This window comes from Podarcis erhardii (assembly GCF_964252035.2).
Source record: "Podarcis erhardii genome assembly, chromosome: 6".
Classification (NCBI taxonomy): Eukaryota; Metazoa; Chordata; class Lepidosauria; order Squamata; family Lacertidae; genus Podarcis; species Podarcis erhardii.
Genome location: NC_138510.1, coordinates 23,235,903 through 23,256,714, shown reverse-complemented (window position 1 = coordinate 23,256,714; position 20,812 = coordinate 23,235,903). Strand labels below are relative to the sequence as shown.

Sequence of the window (20,812 nt, the reverse complement as noted above, 5' to 3'; positions counted from 1 at the left end):
ATATACATAATAAAAACAAACCAATAACCCACCCTCCCCCTCAAGCAAGTAGCTTGCCAAACCCACTCTCTGACGCAGATACATCAATGCAGTTAGGCTTTTTAAAAAAAACACACACAAAAAAAAACAACTTTCTCAACTGCCTTAATGTGTATTAAATGGTTTCTTGAAAGCAGTTAATAACACCCTCCCAACCCTCCAGTTATACACACTCTCAAAGAGTGATTTAATTTTTCATCTCAGCCTTCACTCCCCCCCCCCATTCTGTTTTTAATGCGAACATCATCCAAGCATACTCTCCAAGTCTTCAGTTTGTTGTAACGCATAATGTTCTTATCAAAAGGGCATTAGACACATGCATGGAGGACTTACTAGCAGTTGTTGGCATCAGGTCTGTCTCAAGAGCCAATGGAGTGTGCCTTTGGGGCGAAGTCACACTGCTGCATTAGCAGCACAAAAGTGACTATCCAGGGTCGCTAAACCTGGGTAGTGCGAATGGAGTCCTGGGCTGCCCAGACAACAAGACCCCCCTCTCGTCCTCGCTGATGTGGTCCAAAGTAATGCAGAGAAGGCACCATCCAACAGGCTTAGGGACCCCACTCCAGATTTGTGTAGCTTATTCCTTAGACTTTTCTTCTCCTGAAGATACCCCACATAGCAATGAAGGTTAAGGATAAAGAGTTTTCTCCTAGATGGACTACCTTCCCAGGTTGACAAGTCCCATCTGCCCCTGTATTTAGGAAGGCTACATTCATTTTAGCCTCCACATTTCAGAGGCTGTATAAGTATCAGCTGCTGAGGAACAGCATGCCCGTGGCTGGGGCCCTTCTGGGTGGCCATCACTATGGGAAAACTGTGTTTTGGACCAGATGGACCATTTGCCTGATCCAGGAAGGATCTCCTGAAGTTATTAAAGTTATTATTCATGCATCGAAAGCCTATGCAGCTGAAACACCAACTGCTTAAAAATAGCTCCTCTAGCATTGAGAATGGAATGTCTCATAACATGGTGGTCATTCAAAGGGCTGCACATGCAGTCTTTGCAAACCAGCCAAAACTAGGAGAAACCACTGCATACGCACACGCACACGCACACACAGCACATTGTGTCAAAAGAGACATTAAGGATGTGTCATATGATGTTTTCTGTTTTCTCTAACTAGTCAGGACATACCATTACAGTGAATTCCCACTTTATATGTAAAAAAATAGTTTTTAATCTCAGCGAGGAAATGTGCTTCCGTGTGGGATACATACACAAACATACACCACGTGTGCTCAAGGCGCAAATGCACCAGGAATAATTAGAACACACACACATGTACAAACCAGGTGAGAAATGGACTTAGCTGGGGATGGCAGAACGGGAAAAAGCAACAGTGGAAAGACTTGTAGTCAGAGATGGAGTCTTTTTACTATCAGTTATCCCACCAGGGTTTCAAAATCTCCCGGCCCTTAGGGATCATTTCAGTTCCAAAATAGTCTCCTGCTCCATCACCTACTTCTGGGGGAAAAAACAGCCCCACTCCAAGCTCTGTAAAAGAGAAATCCTTCATATTCTGAAGGTATGCATATCATAAACTTTGCAGATAAACAAAACTCAAATCAGCACAATATATTTTAATTGCAAGATTTGGGGATTTGCAATGGCAGAGTTAGCAGTTTTTATTATATAGCATGAAATTCCAGTACCTTAGAGTGGAGGGATTCAGGTGACTCCAGCATCAGCAGCAACTCAGAGTTATCTATCTCCAGCAGCATACCTGTGATCTTCCCAGCCATGGAGGGGTGTAATGAGTGAATCATAGGGTAGAGGCGTTCACCTGTGCACAGGCAAAAGGGACAGAAGCATGCATCATTCAGAGTGGGAAAACCCCATGGAGCTGGCCCTATTCCATTTTTTAAGCTTAGGGGTAATAGTGGCCCAGGAGGAACACTGGGGAGTAGGAATGCTTCAGTTCTCACATGAAAAACCATTTTTAAAAGTTCTGGTGAGGCCCAGAGTTGCAAGAGAGAGCAGGCAGAAGAGGTAAACAAATTGTACATGGATATCCAAAGAATAAAGCACTTGAAAAGATCACAGGAATTTAACTGGATGTACCGTATAAGGATACTGGGACGCAGTTGGCGCTGTGGGTTAAACCACAGAGCCTAGGGCTTGCCGATCAGAAGGTCGGCGGTTCGAATCCCTGTGATGGGGTGAGCTCCCGTTGCTCGGTCCCTGCTCCTGCCAACCTAGCAGTTCGAAGGCACGTCAAAGTGCAAGTAGATAAATAGGTACCGCTCCGGCGGGAAGGTAAACAGCGTTTCCGTGCGCTGCTCTGGTTTGCCAGAAGCGGCTTAGTCCTGCTGGCCACATGACCCGGAAGCTGTACTCTGACTCCCTCGGCCAATAAAGCAAGATGAGCGCCGCAACCCCAGAGTCGGCCACGACTGGACCTAATGTTCAGGGGTCCCTTTACCTTTATAAGGATACTAACATCCATTGCCATCTAGCAGGTACCCCCCCAGCCCAAAAGGAAACGTCTACCAGGAAGGACTGTCTTAAGGGAAAGCAAATTCAGATACACAGCTGGTCTACCTCTTTATTATCCTCCCTGTTTTTAAGCTGCTGCCGCAGGCATTGTAAAAGACTTTCTCCTTAAATGACTGCATGCAGGCCTGGCCCTACCATTAAGCAGTGTGCGGCATCGGCCTCAGGCAGCAAACACTGGAGGGGCATGGAGTAGCAACAAGGTAGTGAAAGATAGAGCTCTGTGGGGCACATAGCCTGCTCTTCACCCCCTAAGCTAATCTGCTACCCTCAGGTGCGGTGGACGATGCACTCATTGTTGACACTGAGATTTGACTGCCCATTCCAAGTCAGACTTCATACATTATTTTTCTTTTAAGCACTACACATTTGCATAGGCAACTCCACAGCCCTATACACATGTCAATAATTTGGCTGTGCAAACAAAAAGCAGAGAGGAGGGCATCTTCATGCGACAGCGAATGCTCAGCTTGTGTAAGGTCACTGCACAAACCGCCGCTTAGAGAAACAGCAATGCGTCATTGTGAAGAAATAGCAGCTTGGCGCCAATGGGAGTTGTCCCCCCCCCCAAAAAAAACCTCTAATTGTATTGCAAGGGGTATGGCTTTGCAGAGCTGGATAAATTATTTGCCCACGTAATGTAGACCTGTTGAGAACCAGGATTTCTCTGCTTATTATTTAAACGAAACAGAACAAATGCCGAATAAGATTGGCAGTGATGCATTTAATAATAATAGTAGTAGTAGTAGTAGTTTATTTATACCCCGCCCATCTGGCTGAGTTTCCCCAGCCACTCTGGGCGGCTTCCAATCGAGTGTTAAAAACAATGCAGCATTAAATATTAAAAACTTCCCTAAACAGGGAACTGCGTACAGTTAAATTCCCAGTCCACGGCATTGTTTTTTAAAACTGCAGATTGAAATGGGAAATGATGGATTTTGTGAACACGGGAGAAAGTGAGAGAGACCAGAAACAGAATGACCCATCCCTAATTCCAGCACTCTTTACTCACGCCATGCTTCACGATGGCCAGTTTGGCCTTTTTTGTTGTAACTGAGCAAGAAGTAAGATTTACCTTTCAGGAACGAGAGAGAGAGAGGGAGAGAGAGAACACGGAAATAAACTCTTTCAACCCATCACCACTATAACCATTCTTTGTGAGGAAAGTATATATTGAAGAGCAGGAGTTTCTGCTTGCACAGTGAGGTTCTGTGTGCTTTGAAAAGGAAAATCCCTCCAGGAAAAGTCCTTTCCTTAAGTACACTTATGGGGGCAGGAAAGGAAGGGTATGCCCAAAGCATACCCAAATACCCAAAGCAGGTGGCAGCGCAGGAAGAGCCTGTGCAGTCCGGCTGTTAGTAATCTAAGAAACTCTCGGTTCAAATGCAGTTGGCACGCAGCTCTGCCTCATCAGATCATGTGGAGGAGAGCAGCAGCTGCTCAGTCAGCAGGAAAAGAGCTGCTACTCATGATACTTGATCATGTCCGGAGATCCCTGCTGCCAGACCCACCACAGTTGCTAGGGAGAAAAGCTGTGACTGACAGGGCTCGGGCTGGGTAGCCAGTCCCTTAAAGCAGGGCTCCAGCTGAAGTGTCATCATGATTGCTAGGACCATGCAACCAGCTGCCAAGGTTGCTTTCATACCACAGTCTGCTAGCACTGCTGAGATAATTCCTTTTTAGAAGCAGAATGGAAAGGATACTGAATATACAGTGGTACCTTGGGTTAAGTACTTAATTTGTCCGTTCTTAACCTGAAACTGTTCTTAACCTGAAGCACCACTTTAGCTAATGGGGCCTCCTGCTGCCGCCGCACCACCAAAGCACGATTTCTGTTCTCATCCTGAAGCAAAGTTCTTAACCTGAAGCACAATTCCTGGGTTAGCGGAGTCTGTAACCTGAAGCGTATGTAACCTGAGGTACCACTGTACTATCCTGCAGCATCCCCTTCCCCTAGCCAAGACCTTTCTGCAATGTCAGGTTGTAATTATACCAATCAGCAAACGTCCTTTCCAGTGTTCGTTCTAGTTTCCCGTTTGAAGGTTCTGCATGTTTCTTTATTTAAAGCGAAGGTCTCAGGGCAGAAATACAGAAACAAAATCAAATCAAACTATACAAACTAATAGAACTAGTGTTCCCAGAGCTACAATTCACAGCACCCTTAAACTACCACTCCCAGGAATCTTTGGGGGAGGGAAATCATATGCTTTAAACATGCATTTAATGTGCTTTAAATATATGGTGTTGATCTGTGCTAAAAGCCTATGAAACTAAGCAAAGCCCACAATGAAATCTCAAGCCAATAGAACCACAAAAGACAGTGAAAAGAAAACCGTCTCCCAGTTTGTTCAACATAGTTTTGGGTAGTGTTTTCCTAATGTGGGACTCATACCCACAACCCTGAAATTAAGAGTCTCATGCTCTACCAGCTGAGCAGAATGCATTGCCAGCAGCACTGAATAACTACGGCCGGATCCTGCATATTCGGGGGAAGCCAAAAACAGTTTCCAAGCTGCAGAGCGGCACCTTTAAGTTTAAGGTTAAAACTCTTGCCTAGAGACATAGCAAGCTGAGAAGGGCAAGCTGCCGATGGAGGAGGACGATGCACCACAACTCACCAAGCATTTGCTTCTGCTCCTGAGGAGGGGCTGCAGCCAACATGGATGCTGTGAGGGGCTCCTGTCCATGGATACGAACAGCCGGTTCTACAACCTGCAGGCCAATAAACAGAAGACAGCAATAATAGCATGGTCCTCGTGTGAGTTCCTGAATGACACTCTGGAGGGGGAGGCGGATTCTGATGGCAGCAACTCCTCTTCCTGCACCATCTGAAGCTCCCTAAAGTAGGGAAGAGGAACCAGCTGCTCTTGGGGCTGCAACTCCCATCTTCCCTAACTGCTGGTCAACAGTGTCTGGAGACAGGTCACGTATCCACAGCTGTGACCAGAGGAGGAATGACCACTGGGAGGAGCTCAGAGAGAAGAAACACCACAGTGCATCAGCTGCAGCACAGGCGGATGCCTTCATCTGCCCCAGCTGCAACAAAACATGTCTCTCCCACATCAGTCTCTATAGCCACAGCAGGCGCTGCAACCCTACAGTGATTGGACCTCACCCCCCAAGGAACACTTTCATCAGGAGAAGCTGGAGAAATGAGAAGAGGGTGGCGTTCAGCTAAATTTTACCCACTGAAATTAACGCACGTGACTAAGTTAGGTCCATTAATTCCAATGCGTCTACTGTGAGCAGAACTGAATTGAACCCACCCCCAAAGTGTCTTAGCAGAGAGTTCTGCTTAGTTCTTTTTACTGAAAGTAGACCCACGGACTTAGGCCACCACACATTCCTCTAAATCAAAGACGGGGACCTGTGTGATCTTTGGTTGGTCTGTTCCACTTTGGGAACCACTAATCCAGACCTAGGAGGGATGCAGGTGGCGCTGTGGGTTAAACCACAGAGCCTAGGACTTGCTGATCAGAAGGTCGGCAGTTCGAATCCCCGTGATGGGGTGAGCTCCCGTTGCTCGGTCCCTGCTCCTGCCAAACTAGCAGTTTGAAAGCACGTCAAAGTGCAAGTAGATAAATAGGTACCGCTCTGGCGGGAAGGTAAATGGCGTTTCCGTGCGCTGCTCTGGTTCGCCAGAAGTGGCTTAGTCATGCTGGCCACATGACCTGGAAGCTGTACACCGGCTCCCTCGGCCAATAAAGCGAGATGAGCGCCGCAACCCCAGAGTCGGTCATGACTGGACCTAATGGTCAGGGGTCCCTTTACCTTTACTTTAATCCAGACCAATTAAACGCCAAAAACTAGAACACGCTACAAGCCCAAACTCTAAAGGCTGTGTGCACAACATACATTGAAAGCACACTTAAAAAAACACATGACACACACACAGAGAATCCAGGGAACTGCAGTTTATCCCTTTACAGAACTATAATTCCCAGCACCCTTATTCTACAGTTCCCAGGATTTTTGCGGGGGGGGGGGGTGCGGAGCTTTAAATGTATGGTGTGTACACAGCCTATGTTAATGGCATGATCAGAAAAATCTTCCACATTAAGGAGTGGAGGGAGGAAAACATGGTCTATACAATATCCTTTGTTCCACAACTGAAAGCGAGTTACCTGGTGCACTGGCAGAGGTGCCATGGTGCCCAGTGGCTGGGCATTCCTCACGGCTGAAGAGTACTTGTACTGGGAAACGCCACGTGGTAGGGCTGTTGAGGAGGACGCCCGAGTGCTGATAGTCTGGGTTCCTATGTTGGCTGAAATGAGAACAGGAACAATTTGGAAGGGTACAGAGAGAGAAGAGATGACGTATCCCATCGTTAATGCCATGCAACCTTTGCAGAAGCCTTTTTAAAAGCAGGCTTCCCAAAATGGTGCAGAAGGTGGGGAGAGGAAGATGGCAGTTCTCAGCTGCAACCACAGCCTGCAACAAATAAATTTGAGAAGTCCTCTCAAAATCTCCACTGCAACGTCAGCACAATTGGGTGGTCCAATTGTAATAAAACACTCCTTTCATGTATACAAAGCAAGCAAAAGGATGAACCCACAGATGGCATTGAAGCAAAGGCTAAACCCCACACCAGCTCCTGATAATCCTTTTATTATTATTATTATTATTATTTATTATTATTTATACCCCGCCCATCTGGCTGGGTTTCCCCAGCCACTCTGGGCGACTTCCAAAAAAACATTAAAATACTGTAATATATCAAACATTAAAAGCTTCCCTAAACAGGGCTGCCTTCAGATGTCTTCTAAAAGTCTGGTAGTTGTTGATCTCTTTGACATCTGGTGGGAAGGCGTTCCACAGGGAGGGCGCCACTACCGAGAAGGCCCTCTGCATTGTTCCCTGTAACTTGGCTTCTCGTAGTGAGGGAACCGCCAGAAGGCCCTCAGTGCTGGACCTCAGGACCAAGGTCTGGAGGAGGCATGGTAAGAGCAACTTGTGTACCTAATCTCTCAATTGCTATGGGAGCCCATAGAACTGAATGGCTCCCACTCAGCCTACCCTTATTGCCATCACCCTGCCACAGGTTCCATTTCCTGGTAATGCTACACTGTGACAGGTTCCCCCAAACTGGATTATGCATAAAATAATTGCCACCTGCATCTAAGCACATAGGCACGCACCATTCCGTTTGATGATGAACCATCCGCATTTCCTAACTTACCCACTCTCTGGGCATTGGGAGATACCCTGGGAGCCTGAGTGGACGCTTGTCTCATGGTGCTGATGTTGGACAGCGGGCGCCTGGGAGGTGCAGTAGTCCTCAGGACCGGGCTGGCTGGGTGATAGGATGCTAAAAACATTGAATACTTTCATCAGAATTTGGAGGCATAAGAAGCAAGGGGCATTCAGAGACGTTTTATCCACATAAATTAGTGAACATGGAAGAATAAGAAATCAAGGTAACCAACTTTTTATTAAAAATGGAAATGGTTTGTTGAATAAATGAGCAAATTTAAGTTAATTTGGATACGCAGAAGATATTAAAAATAAATTTAAAGAACCGCAGAAAGAAGGGGAAGGAAGTCAAGTTTTGAAATGTTAAAATGATTGTAAAATTAGTAAAATGTATAAACCTGAAATATTTTTAAAAAATAAATAATATAACTAAATAAATAAATTAGTGAACATGGCTAAGTTAGGTGCATTAATTCTAATGGGTCTATTCTGACCAGAACTTAACTGAACACCACCCCTAGTGTCTTAGCAGAGAGTTCTGCTTCGTCTGTGGGTCTGCTTTCAGTAATGAGAACTAAGACCTCCGCACATTCCTCTAACCCAGAGATGGGGACCTGCGACCTATTGTTGGACTCCAACTTTCATGATCCCTGACCATGAGCTGGAGTCCAGCATCATCAGGTCCCCAACCCTGTGCTCTACTGAATTTGCATGCTGGCTTCACAAAAATACTGAGGTCCCAACACCAATCAATAGCATGGTAGGAGTTCCATACCAAGTGCAACCTTCACCCACATGCTCTGCAGAGGACCACGTCCTTTTTGAAAAAAAACACACAAGCAAACTCACAGGGAGGCCTGGAGGGCTGCATATTCCAACGGGAGACAGGGCGGACTTGGGCAACAGGGCTAGGACTGTAGAAAGTATTTCTGGTTTGAGGCTAGAAAAAAGACCACAAAACAAAGAAAGAAGATACATTACTGTCCTCACATCAGCCCTGGGGCAGCTTGGACTACTGAAAGCACCAAGCCTGGAATTTGAAAAGATATGTGGCAGTTCTTTTTGTGTAGTTTTACAGGAACCATCACCTTGAGGCAGATTAGGAGAACAGCTACAATAACACTAAACCATAGTTTGGCACTATATGTAATAAACTCACAGGAAGCCTCAGGCTCATGTTCTGCTTCAATGCCTGAGGGAGGAAATGACAAGGAAAACACCTCTTGAATGTACATCTGAGAAGAAAGAAGGCTCAGACTTTGCTGGGCTGAAACCTACAAGGTCTTCCAGGTTGACCTTTCCTCCAGGCCACCCAAAGGAAACTTGAGGTACAGACCCTGTTTCTCCTTTGCACATCATTTCCCCCTAAGGATTCTGGGACCTGCAGAATTCCCCATGAAGAGTGATTGGTTGCTAAGCCACTCTGGGAATTGTAGCTCTGGGAATAAGGCTCTTTTAACAACTCTACACATCCTTAAGAAACTGCAGCTCCCAGGATTCTATGGGGAAAGCCAGGACCGCTTTGGCTTGAACAACTCACAGCTGAATGGGTGGACTCTATTGCAAGATTTATTTATTTTTTTGTGGTGATGTAGGCAGAGATATAAAAAGTTCTTATGGTGTTTGATCTGTGAAAACATTTTTATACATGCATCCTGTCATCTCCCAATATGGCGGTTAGATTGGAATGCAATGGATTTGCAAAGTGCATTAAGTTGCAGTGCAATAGCATCTTGTCTGCCATTGGTGCTAGTCAATGGGTTTCATAGAAGTAAGCTGTAATAGCAGCCTCTTTACAAACCTTACCTGTGGAAGGGAGGGCAGGAAATAACCTGTCGGAGGGAAGGAGCAGAGGATTGGACCAGGCAAGGCCCTCATGGTAGCTAGTCTCTGCATGTATTGGTTGGTGAGAATAGCTTTCCTCTCCTCTTTCCTTTGAGCAAGGGCCACATACAAAGGCTTGGCACTGACAATCCTCCCGTTCATTTCAGTCACAGCCTTTGTGGCCTCTTCTGGGGATGAAAAACATACAAACCCAAAACCTTTGCTGTGTCCACCCTCTGTCATCACCTAAAATTGAAAATTAAAACACTGAGTGGATGGCAAATGGCAGTCTGAAGAGCACAGGCAGAGAGACACGGACATCGAGATGAGCGAAATAATTGGCAACTTTTCCTAACACACACAAATATACTCATTGGGGTGAACTGCTCTTGAGTCCCACCAAACTCAATAGGAACAAAGGTCAAGTCAAAGTCCTTGTTTTCACTAAATGGGGAGGCACTGAGACATTATTACAATAAACATTCATTGTACCCTGACATAGCAGCAGGGGAGACATGGTGGCACACACCTTCAAGCAAACCATCATAACTAAATGCACTGTTGATTGATAATTTCAAAACTTCATGGATGGTCCCCATCTAAATAGGCTTGTAGATGCATCTGTACCAAATCTACTGTAGAGAGTTTGGGGATCCCCATGCCCAGAAATAGACTTAGGGAGAAGAAAGGGTGGAGAGGTACCTCTGGACAGCCAAACATCAATGTGCTGGTGGATCTATTTAGTTGGATTTCGCACACAGTGGCCTCTACACCTCCCAGACTGGGGGCTTGCAGAGTTCCTAATAACTCTGTCAGCAGTCCCACAGCCATAGCTGTCAACTTTCAGATTTAAAAATAAGGGATCAGCAGCCTCACCTGTCCCGGGGAAAGTCTATGGGATATCTAACAATCCGGGATAGCAGCGGGAAACGGCGCTGGAATAAGGGAATTTCCCACAAAAAAAGGGAAGGTTGACAGCTATGCCCACAGCCACGCCTCACTGCCTTGGCTGCCTTCCTTCTTAACAATTTGGTCAGGTCTGTATATGTGGTCCTAAGGTCCAATAGATGTTTGGGTATATCTCTGTAGATTTCAGCCTTTTTACCTTCTATCTCCAAAGATTTTTTAAAATGTAGGCCTAATATCTTATCTCTTTCCTCTCTTGATCTCAGAATAACCAAACAGTCTCTGGCCTTATCTTTCTTTACCGATCTTCCCAGTCTAAAGGCCGTCATGATTTTGAAATCTTTGTCTTCCTCAATTCCCCAGAATTTGGAAAATAGAAGTGTCAGAAATCCCTCTAAGTTACCTACCTCCAATTCTGGGATGGCCCTTAACCTGAGATTATTTTCCTTACTTTTCAATTCAACCAGTGACAGGTAGGCTTGTTGTTCCCCTACCTGTCTTTTCAGAGGCCTTACTTCCCCCTTAATCTCATCAACTTTTTTGTTTGCCTGCTCTGCTTTTTGATTGGCTTCCACAGCTAATTTATAATTTTCAGCCGTAGCTCCTTGCAGGTTCTCAATTGCCTGAGTATGCTGGGAAACCTGGTCAGATAATTTACTAATAGAGGATGTAGCTTGGTCAATTTTTGATGATTGGTTGTCCACCTTTTGGTTTAAAATTGCCAGTTGCTCCAAAATTTGTTTCAGGACTGTTTCAGATCCTCCAGTTGCCATGTCTTCTGTAGCAGGCTGCTCAACTTCCACCTCCTGTGCTGTTAGCACAGTTGGGACAGATGATCTACGTTGATGAGTTAAAGTTGTTTGAACAAGTTGCACAGATTTCTTTTCTTTTTCTTTTTCTTTAGCTTTGGCTGCTCTTATTTTCCCTGAGCCGCTCATTCCACACCTGCCTCAGTTCAAGGTCAGATTGTCTTTTATTCCATGAGAGAGACAAGTCCAAAATATAAACAATTAAACCACAAAGTCTCAATAAAATACAGTTCCCAGGCCTCTGTGTCTCCACAATCCTCTAGGGGGAGTATTTCAGAGTTTCAAAGAAGGAGAAAACTCTTTTCTGCCATTGAAGTTCCTATATTCCCCGTATTAAGTCTTTGTAATTCCGGAGTACAAAAAGAAGGTTCCCAAGGCTTTCTATTTCTTGGATAAAGGCCACAAGGTGTCAAGAATGGTCCCAGCAACAATGTTTAAGCGTTAGTATCTCAGTCTATGTAACAGTTTAAACTTCAGCAACAGTATCAGCAGTTTGACAGTTCTCTATTACGCTCTGACAGCCCGACGACTAGGTTGTCCCTTTTAACTCCGTATAGCTCAAAGATAGGAAGAAAGTTTCGAAAATAGAATCCACAGGTTTAACAAAGATTTCCCTTTTGTCTTCTAAGAATAAAGTCTGTCAATGCACCTTTGTTCTGCTTTTACGATCTTTTTTGAACGCTACAGCACTCTTCAGAGCCCTTGCTTTGATCTAGTTAGCAGGATCGGAAGACGGACTTCCTGTTACTCGCCTCCCGTTTTCAGCCAAAATCCACAAATTTAGTCCAGAATTTAGTACCCCTTACTCACGGGTATGTAGCTGTCAATTTCGATGTTTTCAAGAAGAAAGGTCAGCGCTCATCGGCAGCAGCAGCGCGGCTTTGCTTCCATGAAAAGAGCGATGAACTCACAGCGCCGCTCCCCCTTTCACGTTCCGGAGCCCCTTACGAGGTTCCTTCTTCGTTTCTGGGGGGGCTTTTGGCGCCCGCCGAGTCCCACGGCCACAGGCTCGCTCTGCCTGTGGTTTTTCTTGATGGGTCTCCGCTTTGCCGCAGCGGACGACCCTTTTTCGCGGAGCCCCTCTTCACAAAGTAAAGAGGACCGCCATTGCCGTTTTGCGCCGCCTCCGGAAGTCAAAAACTGGACTGCTTTCTGGACTGCCTTGTTTTCAGACTGTAGGTGGAAGGCTCATGCAATTTCTCCTTCCATATCCCCACCCCCCAAATCCCTGCATGTTAAAAAACATCAACAGCCTAGTGTTTTTGTGTTTTGATTTTTTTAAGGAGGAATATGGAAGGAGCAATCAATCACATGAGTCCTTGCCAATGGTCTGAATGAAAGTTTCACAGACAAAAGATATTTGGTTACAAACATAAGGGGCAGGATTCACCTAATGAGTCCCATCAGTGACAGACTTGCACAAGGTCTTCCACTTGTGCAGTGGGGCTTTTCCCTTTCCCCTGTGCCCCCTGAAATTGGCTTGGGGCAGGGAGAACGCCCTAAAACATTGGGGGGGGTTGTTCCATCTGAGAAGCTGACATGCTTGAGCGGACGGAACGTTCAACATAGATCAACATTGAATACCCACCGAGATCTTACCTTGGCACTAGTGATAGTTCCATAAGGAGAAAATTCGTTCCTCAGCCGTTCATCATCAATCCCATCATCCAGATTCTTTACATACAAGTTCACACCCTAGGAGCAAAGAGCACAGACACTTTCCCATGTGTTCATAATATTTTTAAAGTAACATTTATGCCGCAGCTTTCCATTTTAAAATATGCACACAAAAAAATGTTTCCAACACTCAATCATAAGGCTGGAAGGGAACCAAATGCCATCCAAACCAACACCCAGCATTCAAAACTCCCATTGTTCTGGGTGCATTTTGCGACATGGAATTTCATTAGCGCGAGCAGTTTCTGAGCTCTGGGCGCTGTACTGCACCTAAGATTTCAGATTAAAACTGCAGAGTGGGAGGAAAGGAGGACTTTTTTCTGCCTCCCCACTTCCAGCTACTCTCTGAAGACTGGAAAAGAGACCCTCTTAAGAATATTAGGGGGGTGGGCAGGGGAAGGACTATACCATGTGAAAAATGGACATAATATTTTAGCTGCAGTTCATTTTCAGCTTTGTATTCTTGTTATTAAAAAGCGTGCCCAGACATTCCGTTGTTGCACCCATAACCTAGGTTTAAGGTGCCATTTAGCTCCTAGCTTTCATATCTCAGTTTCTAACACTTCCAACACCTCAATACAACATACACTACAGCTTATGTAAAGATCAGATTCCTGTAAGAGGGAATAGTGCTAAATTGTTACTACCCATCACCTGCGTAGTGCTTTATAACGTTATTGCGCTTTCTCTCAATGAACGTCATCCGAATTTGCTGTGCTCAGGCGACAGAGCCCTTTAATCTGCTTTAATTGCACAATCCTAAATTCCCATTACAGTGGTACCTTGGGTTAAGTACTTAATTCGTTCTGGAGGTCCGTTCTTAACCTGAAACTGTTCTTAACCTGAAGCACCACTTTAGCTAATGAGGCCTCCTGCTGCCGCCGCCGCGCTGCCTGAGCACAATTTCTGTTCTCATCCTGGAGCAAAGTTCTTAACCCGAGGTACTATTTCTGGGTTAGTGGAGTCTGTAACCTGAAGCGTATGTAACCCGAGGTATCACTGTATGTGCTTGAATCCTACAAACAATATAGAGATTGTATGGAGGCACCCTTCAAAGCTTTTACCTCAAGGGATAAGCAAACCAGCCTTATTTTCATTGAATCTTTTTTTAAAAAAGGCATCAAGATAAAACCCAACGAATTTCATCCCTTGCCACAAACAGGAACCATTACCATGTGCTGTCATTGCAGGTGACCTGTGCCTCAAGAAGGGACCACAGCTCATCAACACAGCACATGCTTCCCGTGAAGGAGCCTTCAGGATCAATTCCTGGCATCTGTCATTAGAGGAATCAGGGAGTAGCAGGCGACGGCAAAAGCCTGAGACCCTTGAAACCGTAGAGAACCATTGCCAGTCAAGAATAGATATGAAATGGCCTAACAAATGACCTGACCTGGTAAGCTGCTTTTCCTTCACTAGCTCTCAGTGAAGCAGGACTGAGAAATGTGGATTTCCTCTACATGGCCCAGTTACTTTACAGAATAATAATGGCTCCATCCTGGAAATTGTTTTACTGCTTTTAGTTTACTGAGTTTGGGATCTTTCCTAGTTTACCCTTACATTATTTTATTGTAGACCAAGGGGGACATACAATTACAGGCTGAAATTTGTTTCCACTGTTTTGGGTACTGGAATTTAAATTGCTGTAATCCTTCTGCTGGTGAACGGTGGGTAATAAAGTTATTATTAGCAGTAATAGAAACGATGCCTGCAAACAAATAAATAAATATTTATATTGGAGAGCAACCGCAGCATTTGAGATTTCGAAAGTCAGCAGGTGTGTTGCTTTTTTAAAAAAGTGTACCTTGCCACACCTGATGACCTTGTTGTCACTTAGCATTACCTGGTATCTGTTTACTCTCTCCTGCTTGATCTGCTCAAATTTGCGCTTCAGTTCACTCTGACGTTCCATCCTCTTCTGAGCTCGGCCAACATACACCATTCGCCCATTGATCTCCGTCCCATTCATGTCTTCAACAGCCTGCCAGGAGACCAGGTGTTAACATAGAGGGTTGTGCATAGGAAGAAGTCCCACGACTAACTCCACCCCTCAATGGACCACACATCCGTCTTGCAGAAAGATGCCCTTTGCTCTGTTTTAATTTTGTAATTAACTTTGCAAAGCCTTCGCTTCTGAGCTATCCGAAGCAATGAAATACCCCTACCCCCCACCAAGAGCAATTTAGTTGGTTCTGTAGCCATCATGCATTCATAGCGAACATGAGAGATTCATTTGCACTCATCAAATACCGGAAGAGCTGTCACCCAAAAGAGGACAGATTCAGCAGTCCCCACCATATATTTAAAGCACAATTACACCACTTTCACAGGTATGGCTTCCCCAAAGAATCTTGGAAACTATAGTTTATCCATCATAGAGCTACAATTCCCAGCACCCTTAACAAATCACAGTTCCCATTATTATTTGTGGGAAAGCCTTTAAATGTATGATGTGAATGTGACAAGATTTCATTTCCTCTGCTGCACCAGCGGCTGCATCTCACTCGGATATTAGGAGGCAGTTCCTGCTGGTAAAATCATTTTGGCAATGGATCCAATGATCAAAGCAACTGGATAGACTCTCCCTTGTGAGAGAGAAGCAGAAGCTATATGCAGCCATCTGTTGGGGTTGCTTTAGCTCTGGGACTTCCCACACAAAACAGGGAGGTCCCTGGTGGAGAAAGCCCATTAACTCCTTTAGGTGCACACACATCCAAGTCAGGTCTTTCTCCCACCAACAAGTCTTCAGCTCCATCTCAACAGCTACATTCCCTGGAACAGGAGCAAGCAAGCTTTGGGCACAGACAAATAGATCAAAGACCATCTTGCCTTTTGAGCATCTTCATGCTTCTCAAAGTTGACAAACCCAAACCCTTTCGAATGGCCTGCATTATCCATCATCACCTTGACACTCAACGTCTTTCCTGGAAAGTAGAACAAGAAACTATAAGATAGTGTGACATTGCTGGAGCCACAAGTTACAATAGACTTACATTGGTGCCATGCACTTGGAGCTATTGGGTGAATTCCAGTGGTGCCTGTCCACCAGCGCAACAGAACAGTTTTGCCTGTCTGCCAGCAGAAGAGATCCAGTTGACGGAATGGATTCCCCCTCATCCATGCCTCCAAAATCTGTCCTGGGGGGTTGAGGGATTCTTGGGAGCAGATTTGGGAGGATGCAGGAAATGTAGGAGACGTCCACTCACAAAAAAATGGATCTAACCCGCAATCTCTTCTTATGTATGGGTAGAATCCGACATAAAGGCGAACGTTCCATCAGGGCAAGGATTTTTCCTTGTGCAACAGAACATTCTCTCCCTCTCCCTCTCCCTCTCCCTCTCCCTCTCCCTCTCCCTCTCCCTCTCCCTCTCCCTCTCCCTCTCCCTCTCCCTCTCCCTCTCCTCTCCTCTCCTCTCCTCTCCCCTGCTTGCACAACCCCGTTCAAAGCATTCCCCTGATCTTCTGGAGCAGATTTGCAAAAGGTGCACTTTGCATCGTATATGACACCAGGCTCAGGAAACAGGGGTGTTGTTCACCCAAAATAGTGTGGCAGCCCTATCTCTGAGTCACACAGGCTGAAACTTCCCTGCCAATCACTATACTTCAAGGTGCCGCATTTACCAAATTTTGAGAATATTTCCTGTAGTCGCTCATCATGCATGTCATCCCCAAAGTTCTTGATGTAGACATTGGTGAATTCCATTGCCTTGGCGCCATATTCTGCTTCCCGCTCTCGTCGAGATTTAAAATGGCCAACAAACCTGTAAACGGGCGAACGGTGAAGCCACTTTTTAAAATGCATTGTGTGTGCCATGCAACGAGGTCAGGGAAACCTCCCAAGCTATATTAAGTAGGCAAGAACTGAGACAGCTTTATCGATCACCATGCTCTAATAAAGCCACAAGTGCCCAGTTTTGCCTTGTCAGTGCTCAGGAGACGCCGTCATGAGGAGAGAGGCAGGATTATCTCTGTTTGGTGCAGCTCTAGAGACCTTTAAGCTAGGAGAGCCTGATGCTGGAGCAGTGATAACGTTGCTCATGCCTGTATTTTGCATCAACCTCGCAGGGTGGATTTCAGCTGTAACCACAGCTCTTCTTAAGGCAGTGTAGAGTTGGCAAGGCATCTTCTAGACAAAGGATTTATAGAGCACATGAAACAGTGAGGGCTCCCTTCGCTCGTCCCATGCCTAGAAAGCATGGTTCCAAGTGGTTTCCTACGTGTCCTTTCCAAATACAGGTCTGAGTGGTTTTCTGTCTGCCCCACAACTTGCCCCAGGAAAACCAGCTCTTTAGTGCTGAATTGGAGCAAACATCTATCCAAGGAAAACCCAGTTGACACATGTTCCAATTCAATGTGAAAGAGCGGGTTTTCCTGGGAGCAGAAGCGATGGGACAAGCGGAAGTCTGGATGAGCCGTTGCTTTTCGAACCAACTGTATTGCTGTTGGAAATGCACATTTTCTGTACTCACAGGGGAAACAAATTAGTGACCTTATGGACTGTATTGCATGCTAAACTTGCCCTAAAATATTGGATACTTGCATTTACTTACAAATATATTTGTTATTCTATCATTTGATACATGTTTCATAGGAAATTTGTTGCACCTTTTACTAACCTTGGTTTTCCTTTGTGCTTATACCCTTATTCTAAATTGTTTTCTGCATAAGAGGGGCTCTGTTATTTATTTATGTGTGCAATGCTTCTCTTAAAGTAAAGGTAAAGGGACCCCTGACCATTAGGTCCAGTCGTGACTGGGGTTGTGGCGCTCATCTCACTTTATTGGCCGAGGGAGCCAGCGTACAGCTTCCGGGTCATGTGGCCAGCATGACTTAAGCCGCTGGCAGCGCACAGAAACACCATTTTCCTTCCCACCGGAGCGGTACCTATTTATCTACTTGCACTTTGACGTGCTCTCGAACTGCTAGGTTGGCAGGAGCAGGGACCGAGCAATGGGAGCTCACCCCGTCACAGGGATTTGAACCGCCGACCTTCTGATCGTCAAGGCCTAGGCTGTGTGGTTTAACCCACAGCGCCACCCACGTCCCTTAATGCTTCTCTTAAAGAGTGTTTAAAAAACTCGCAATAAGGATCTTTTCTAATCTGCATCTAACATATTAAGAGAGTCAACAACATTTGATCTCGCAGTCACCCACTTCACCCATACCTGCACCCTAGCTCCCAACCCAAGCTTCCACTTACACCTTACGGTCATTGAGGAGCATTCCATTCATCGTGTCAATTGCTCTGTTTGCTGCCTCGTGGGTCTCAAAATGGACAAAGCCATAACCTCGGGATCCATTCTCATCACAAACAACCTGTTAAGGCATGGGAGGGTATGAGGGAAGAGAAAAAAAGGAAGCCATACAACTGAAAATGAAAAAGATGGGCCCTTGATTTCTCCCCAGTTTACATATATATCTGCTCAATGGTTACAAAGCCCCCCTAAACAGTGTACCCTGAGTCCCGGACACATTTTGGTGTAACCCTAATCAATGGGGCCCATCAGCAATGAGTAAAAACTTTGGTTTCAAAGAGAGAGAGAAAAGAACTCGAAGAAAATCGGAATGGGGTTGGTGTCTAATTCAATGAGGTCTCCCTCAGTACTGAAGTGCTGTTTCTTTGGACCAGCAGAGAAGTTCTGAGATTCAAGGAACTATCCCCATTGTGATGCTAGAGGGGGTGGGAAATTGCCCAAAGTGTTTTGCCTAGAGGCTACCTCAATATTGTTTTGAATTTTAAATTACCACCCACCAAATGTTATTACACAAAAGTGAAGCCAGAGTGCTTAGAAACCACTGGTCAAAAATTGAATAGATCAGGATAAAAAGAATGATAGACAACACATATACTAGAATGCTAGAAGCAGATCAGGTGATGTTATTTCAACAGTGACATAGCTACCTTGCAAGAAAGGATATTTCCAAAGGCTGAGAATGTATCATACAAAGCTTTGTTATCAATGGAATCGTCCAGGTTCTTGATGAAGATGTTCCCAACACCTGATTTCCTGAGTCCTGGGTCCCGTTGGGACCACATGATGCGAATGGGTCGGCCTTTTATCACTTCAAAATTCATGGTATCCAAGGCCCGCTCAGCTAGCAGGGGAGGGAAAGCTCATTTGTTTACACAGAAACAAAAAAACGAAAGCTGGAAGCAAAGAAGTCCAGTCTCTCACCTTGCAAACACCTGTGTGTGAGCACATTCATTTTACTACCAAGAGGAAAGATCACAAAGTCTTTCAACAGGAGTGGGGCTTAAGAAATTGGTGTTAAGAAGAGAAGCTCTGGCTTCTGGTAAACATGACTGGAAGCTGTAGGTACAAATAACTTGCCATGGTTTCTAAGACAATGATCTGTAAACAAGACCATAGCTGCATCATGGATCAAGTGGTAAAGGCCATTAGATGCAGGACTGGGGAAGATACGACCCTTCAGATATTGTTGTGCTACAACTCCCATTGACCACCAGCCCCACTGGCTGGGGCCGATGGGAGATAAATCCACAGATGTTTTATTCCTCCTATGGGACATTTGCAATGGTTAATCTTAATCACTGTGGCCTAGTGAACAGGGCAAGGCTGAAGCTTCCTTTCACTTTGGTTTAGCTCAACACTTATCTTACAGCTACCAGAAATTATTTGGAACACAAAAGGTTACTTGCCAGCTAATTTCTAAATGTTCAGATCCTCTAAATGATAATGCAGAGCCCCAAACTCTGCTTGAAAGCAGAGCTTGAGTTGCATTTTTGCCCGGCCAAACTTGCTTCCTTTTTCCAAAGGAAGACTTAGTAGTCATGGGCACATCGTACAACATGGGTTTATCAGGCTGCAGCTGAGGGAGAGATGGGAAGCAGGGCCACTACATCGGCTCAGCTGAAACCAGAAACATTAGGATCCCCCTCTCTCTCCAGACCAGCAGTGGGGGACCTGAGGACCTCCAGATGATGGTGAACTACAGTTCCCAGCAACCCCTGGCCATGCTGGCCAGGGCTGATGGGAGTTGGAGTCCAACAACATCCAGAGGGTTGCAGGCTCCCCACCTGTGCACCAAACCATTTCCCTCTCCACTATTATAAGAACTTTATTAACTAGCGCCAGAGTTTCCTCCCTTTTCTTTCTCTGTTCCTTTTCCTTTCATGTCCTGCCTTTGAGATAGCCTCTGACCCCAGGCAACACAGTATTACTTTTTATTGATCTGTAATCTACCCTGGGAGTCTTTTCAGCTGAAGAATGAAGCAAAGATACTTGATGCAAACAAAATACAACATTTGAGAGTATATAAGAAGTTCTCACTCACTTACCATCAGCAGGCTGTTGAAAATTTATGTACGCATAACCTAGTGATCGGCGTGTGGAGACATCTCGGCAAACTCTGATGGACAGAATTGGTCCAGCAGGCGAGAATTTCTCATACAACATGGCTTCCGTTACATCCGGGTGCAAGTCGCCCACATAGAGGGAGGCTAGCGGATATCCTGGGCCACTAGCATTCATGGTCAATCATGCAGTTTAACTTGGGAAGTGAAGCAAAACCTAGTTACTCCCAGGCAGCATAACAGGGATCTTTAGAGATGCAAAAACAGCAGGACTCTATAGGGTAGATTCCATGTAAACCTCTGACTGAGCTCTTGAAGTTGCCTGCAAATGAAACCCACTATATCCAGAGTCATTTTCACCAAGTTCCTCCCCTCCCTGCCCATGCTATGTAAATAGGAGTAACACATGCATTTACTAATGTATATTAGTACGTCTGCATAGATTTTATACAAGATATACTGACATGCAAAGCTGCACCCGACAAGTTTCATGCTTAGCAGAACAGAATTCCGCTCATGCAGAGGGACTTGCACCCCTTGCTTCTATAATATTGT

General features: G+C 45.3%; 1 protein-coding gene across 1 annotated transcript in view; it reads right to left on the bottom strand.

The window, feature by feature from the left end:
* PABPC1L (poly(A) binding protein cytoplasmic 1 like) overlaps nt 1–20,812 on the bottom strand; it is a 25,166-nt gene extending 4,354 nt beyond the window's left edge. Inside the window, exons 1-13 of the mRNA XM_081868211.1 lie at nt 20,243–20,812; nt 18,845–19,038; nt 18,143–18,258; nt 16,564–16,703; nt 15,772–15,866; nt 14,786–14,923; nt 12,865–12,960; nt 9,533–9,796; nt 8,576–8,666; nt 7,713–7,841; nt 6,658–6,797; nt 5,152–5,245; nt 1,693–1,823 (exon numbers count right to left, since the gene is read on the bottom strand). Of these exons, the coding sequence (XP_081724337.1) occupies nt 1,693–1,823; nt 5,152–5,245; nt 6,658–6,797; nt 7,713–7,841; nt 8,576–8,666; nt 9,533–9,796; nt 12,865–12,960; nt 14,786–14,923; nt 15,772–15,866; nt 16,564–16,703; nt 18,143–18,258; nt 18,845–19,038; nt 20,243–20,435 (1,821 nt within the window). The 5' untranslated portion in view covers nt 20,436–20,812. The remainder of the gene's footprint in view (nt 1–1,692; nt 1,824–5,151; nt 5,246–6,657; nt 6,798–7,712; nt 7,842–8,575; nt 8,667–9,532; nt 9,797–12,864; nt 12,961–14,785; nt 14,924–15,771; nt 15,867–16,563; nt 16,704–18,142; nt 18,259–18,844; nt 19,039–20,242) is intronic.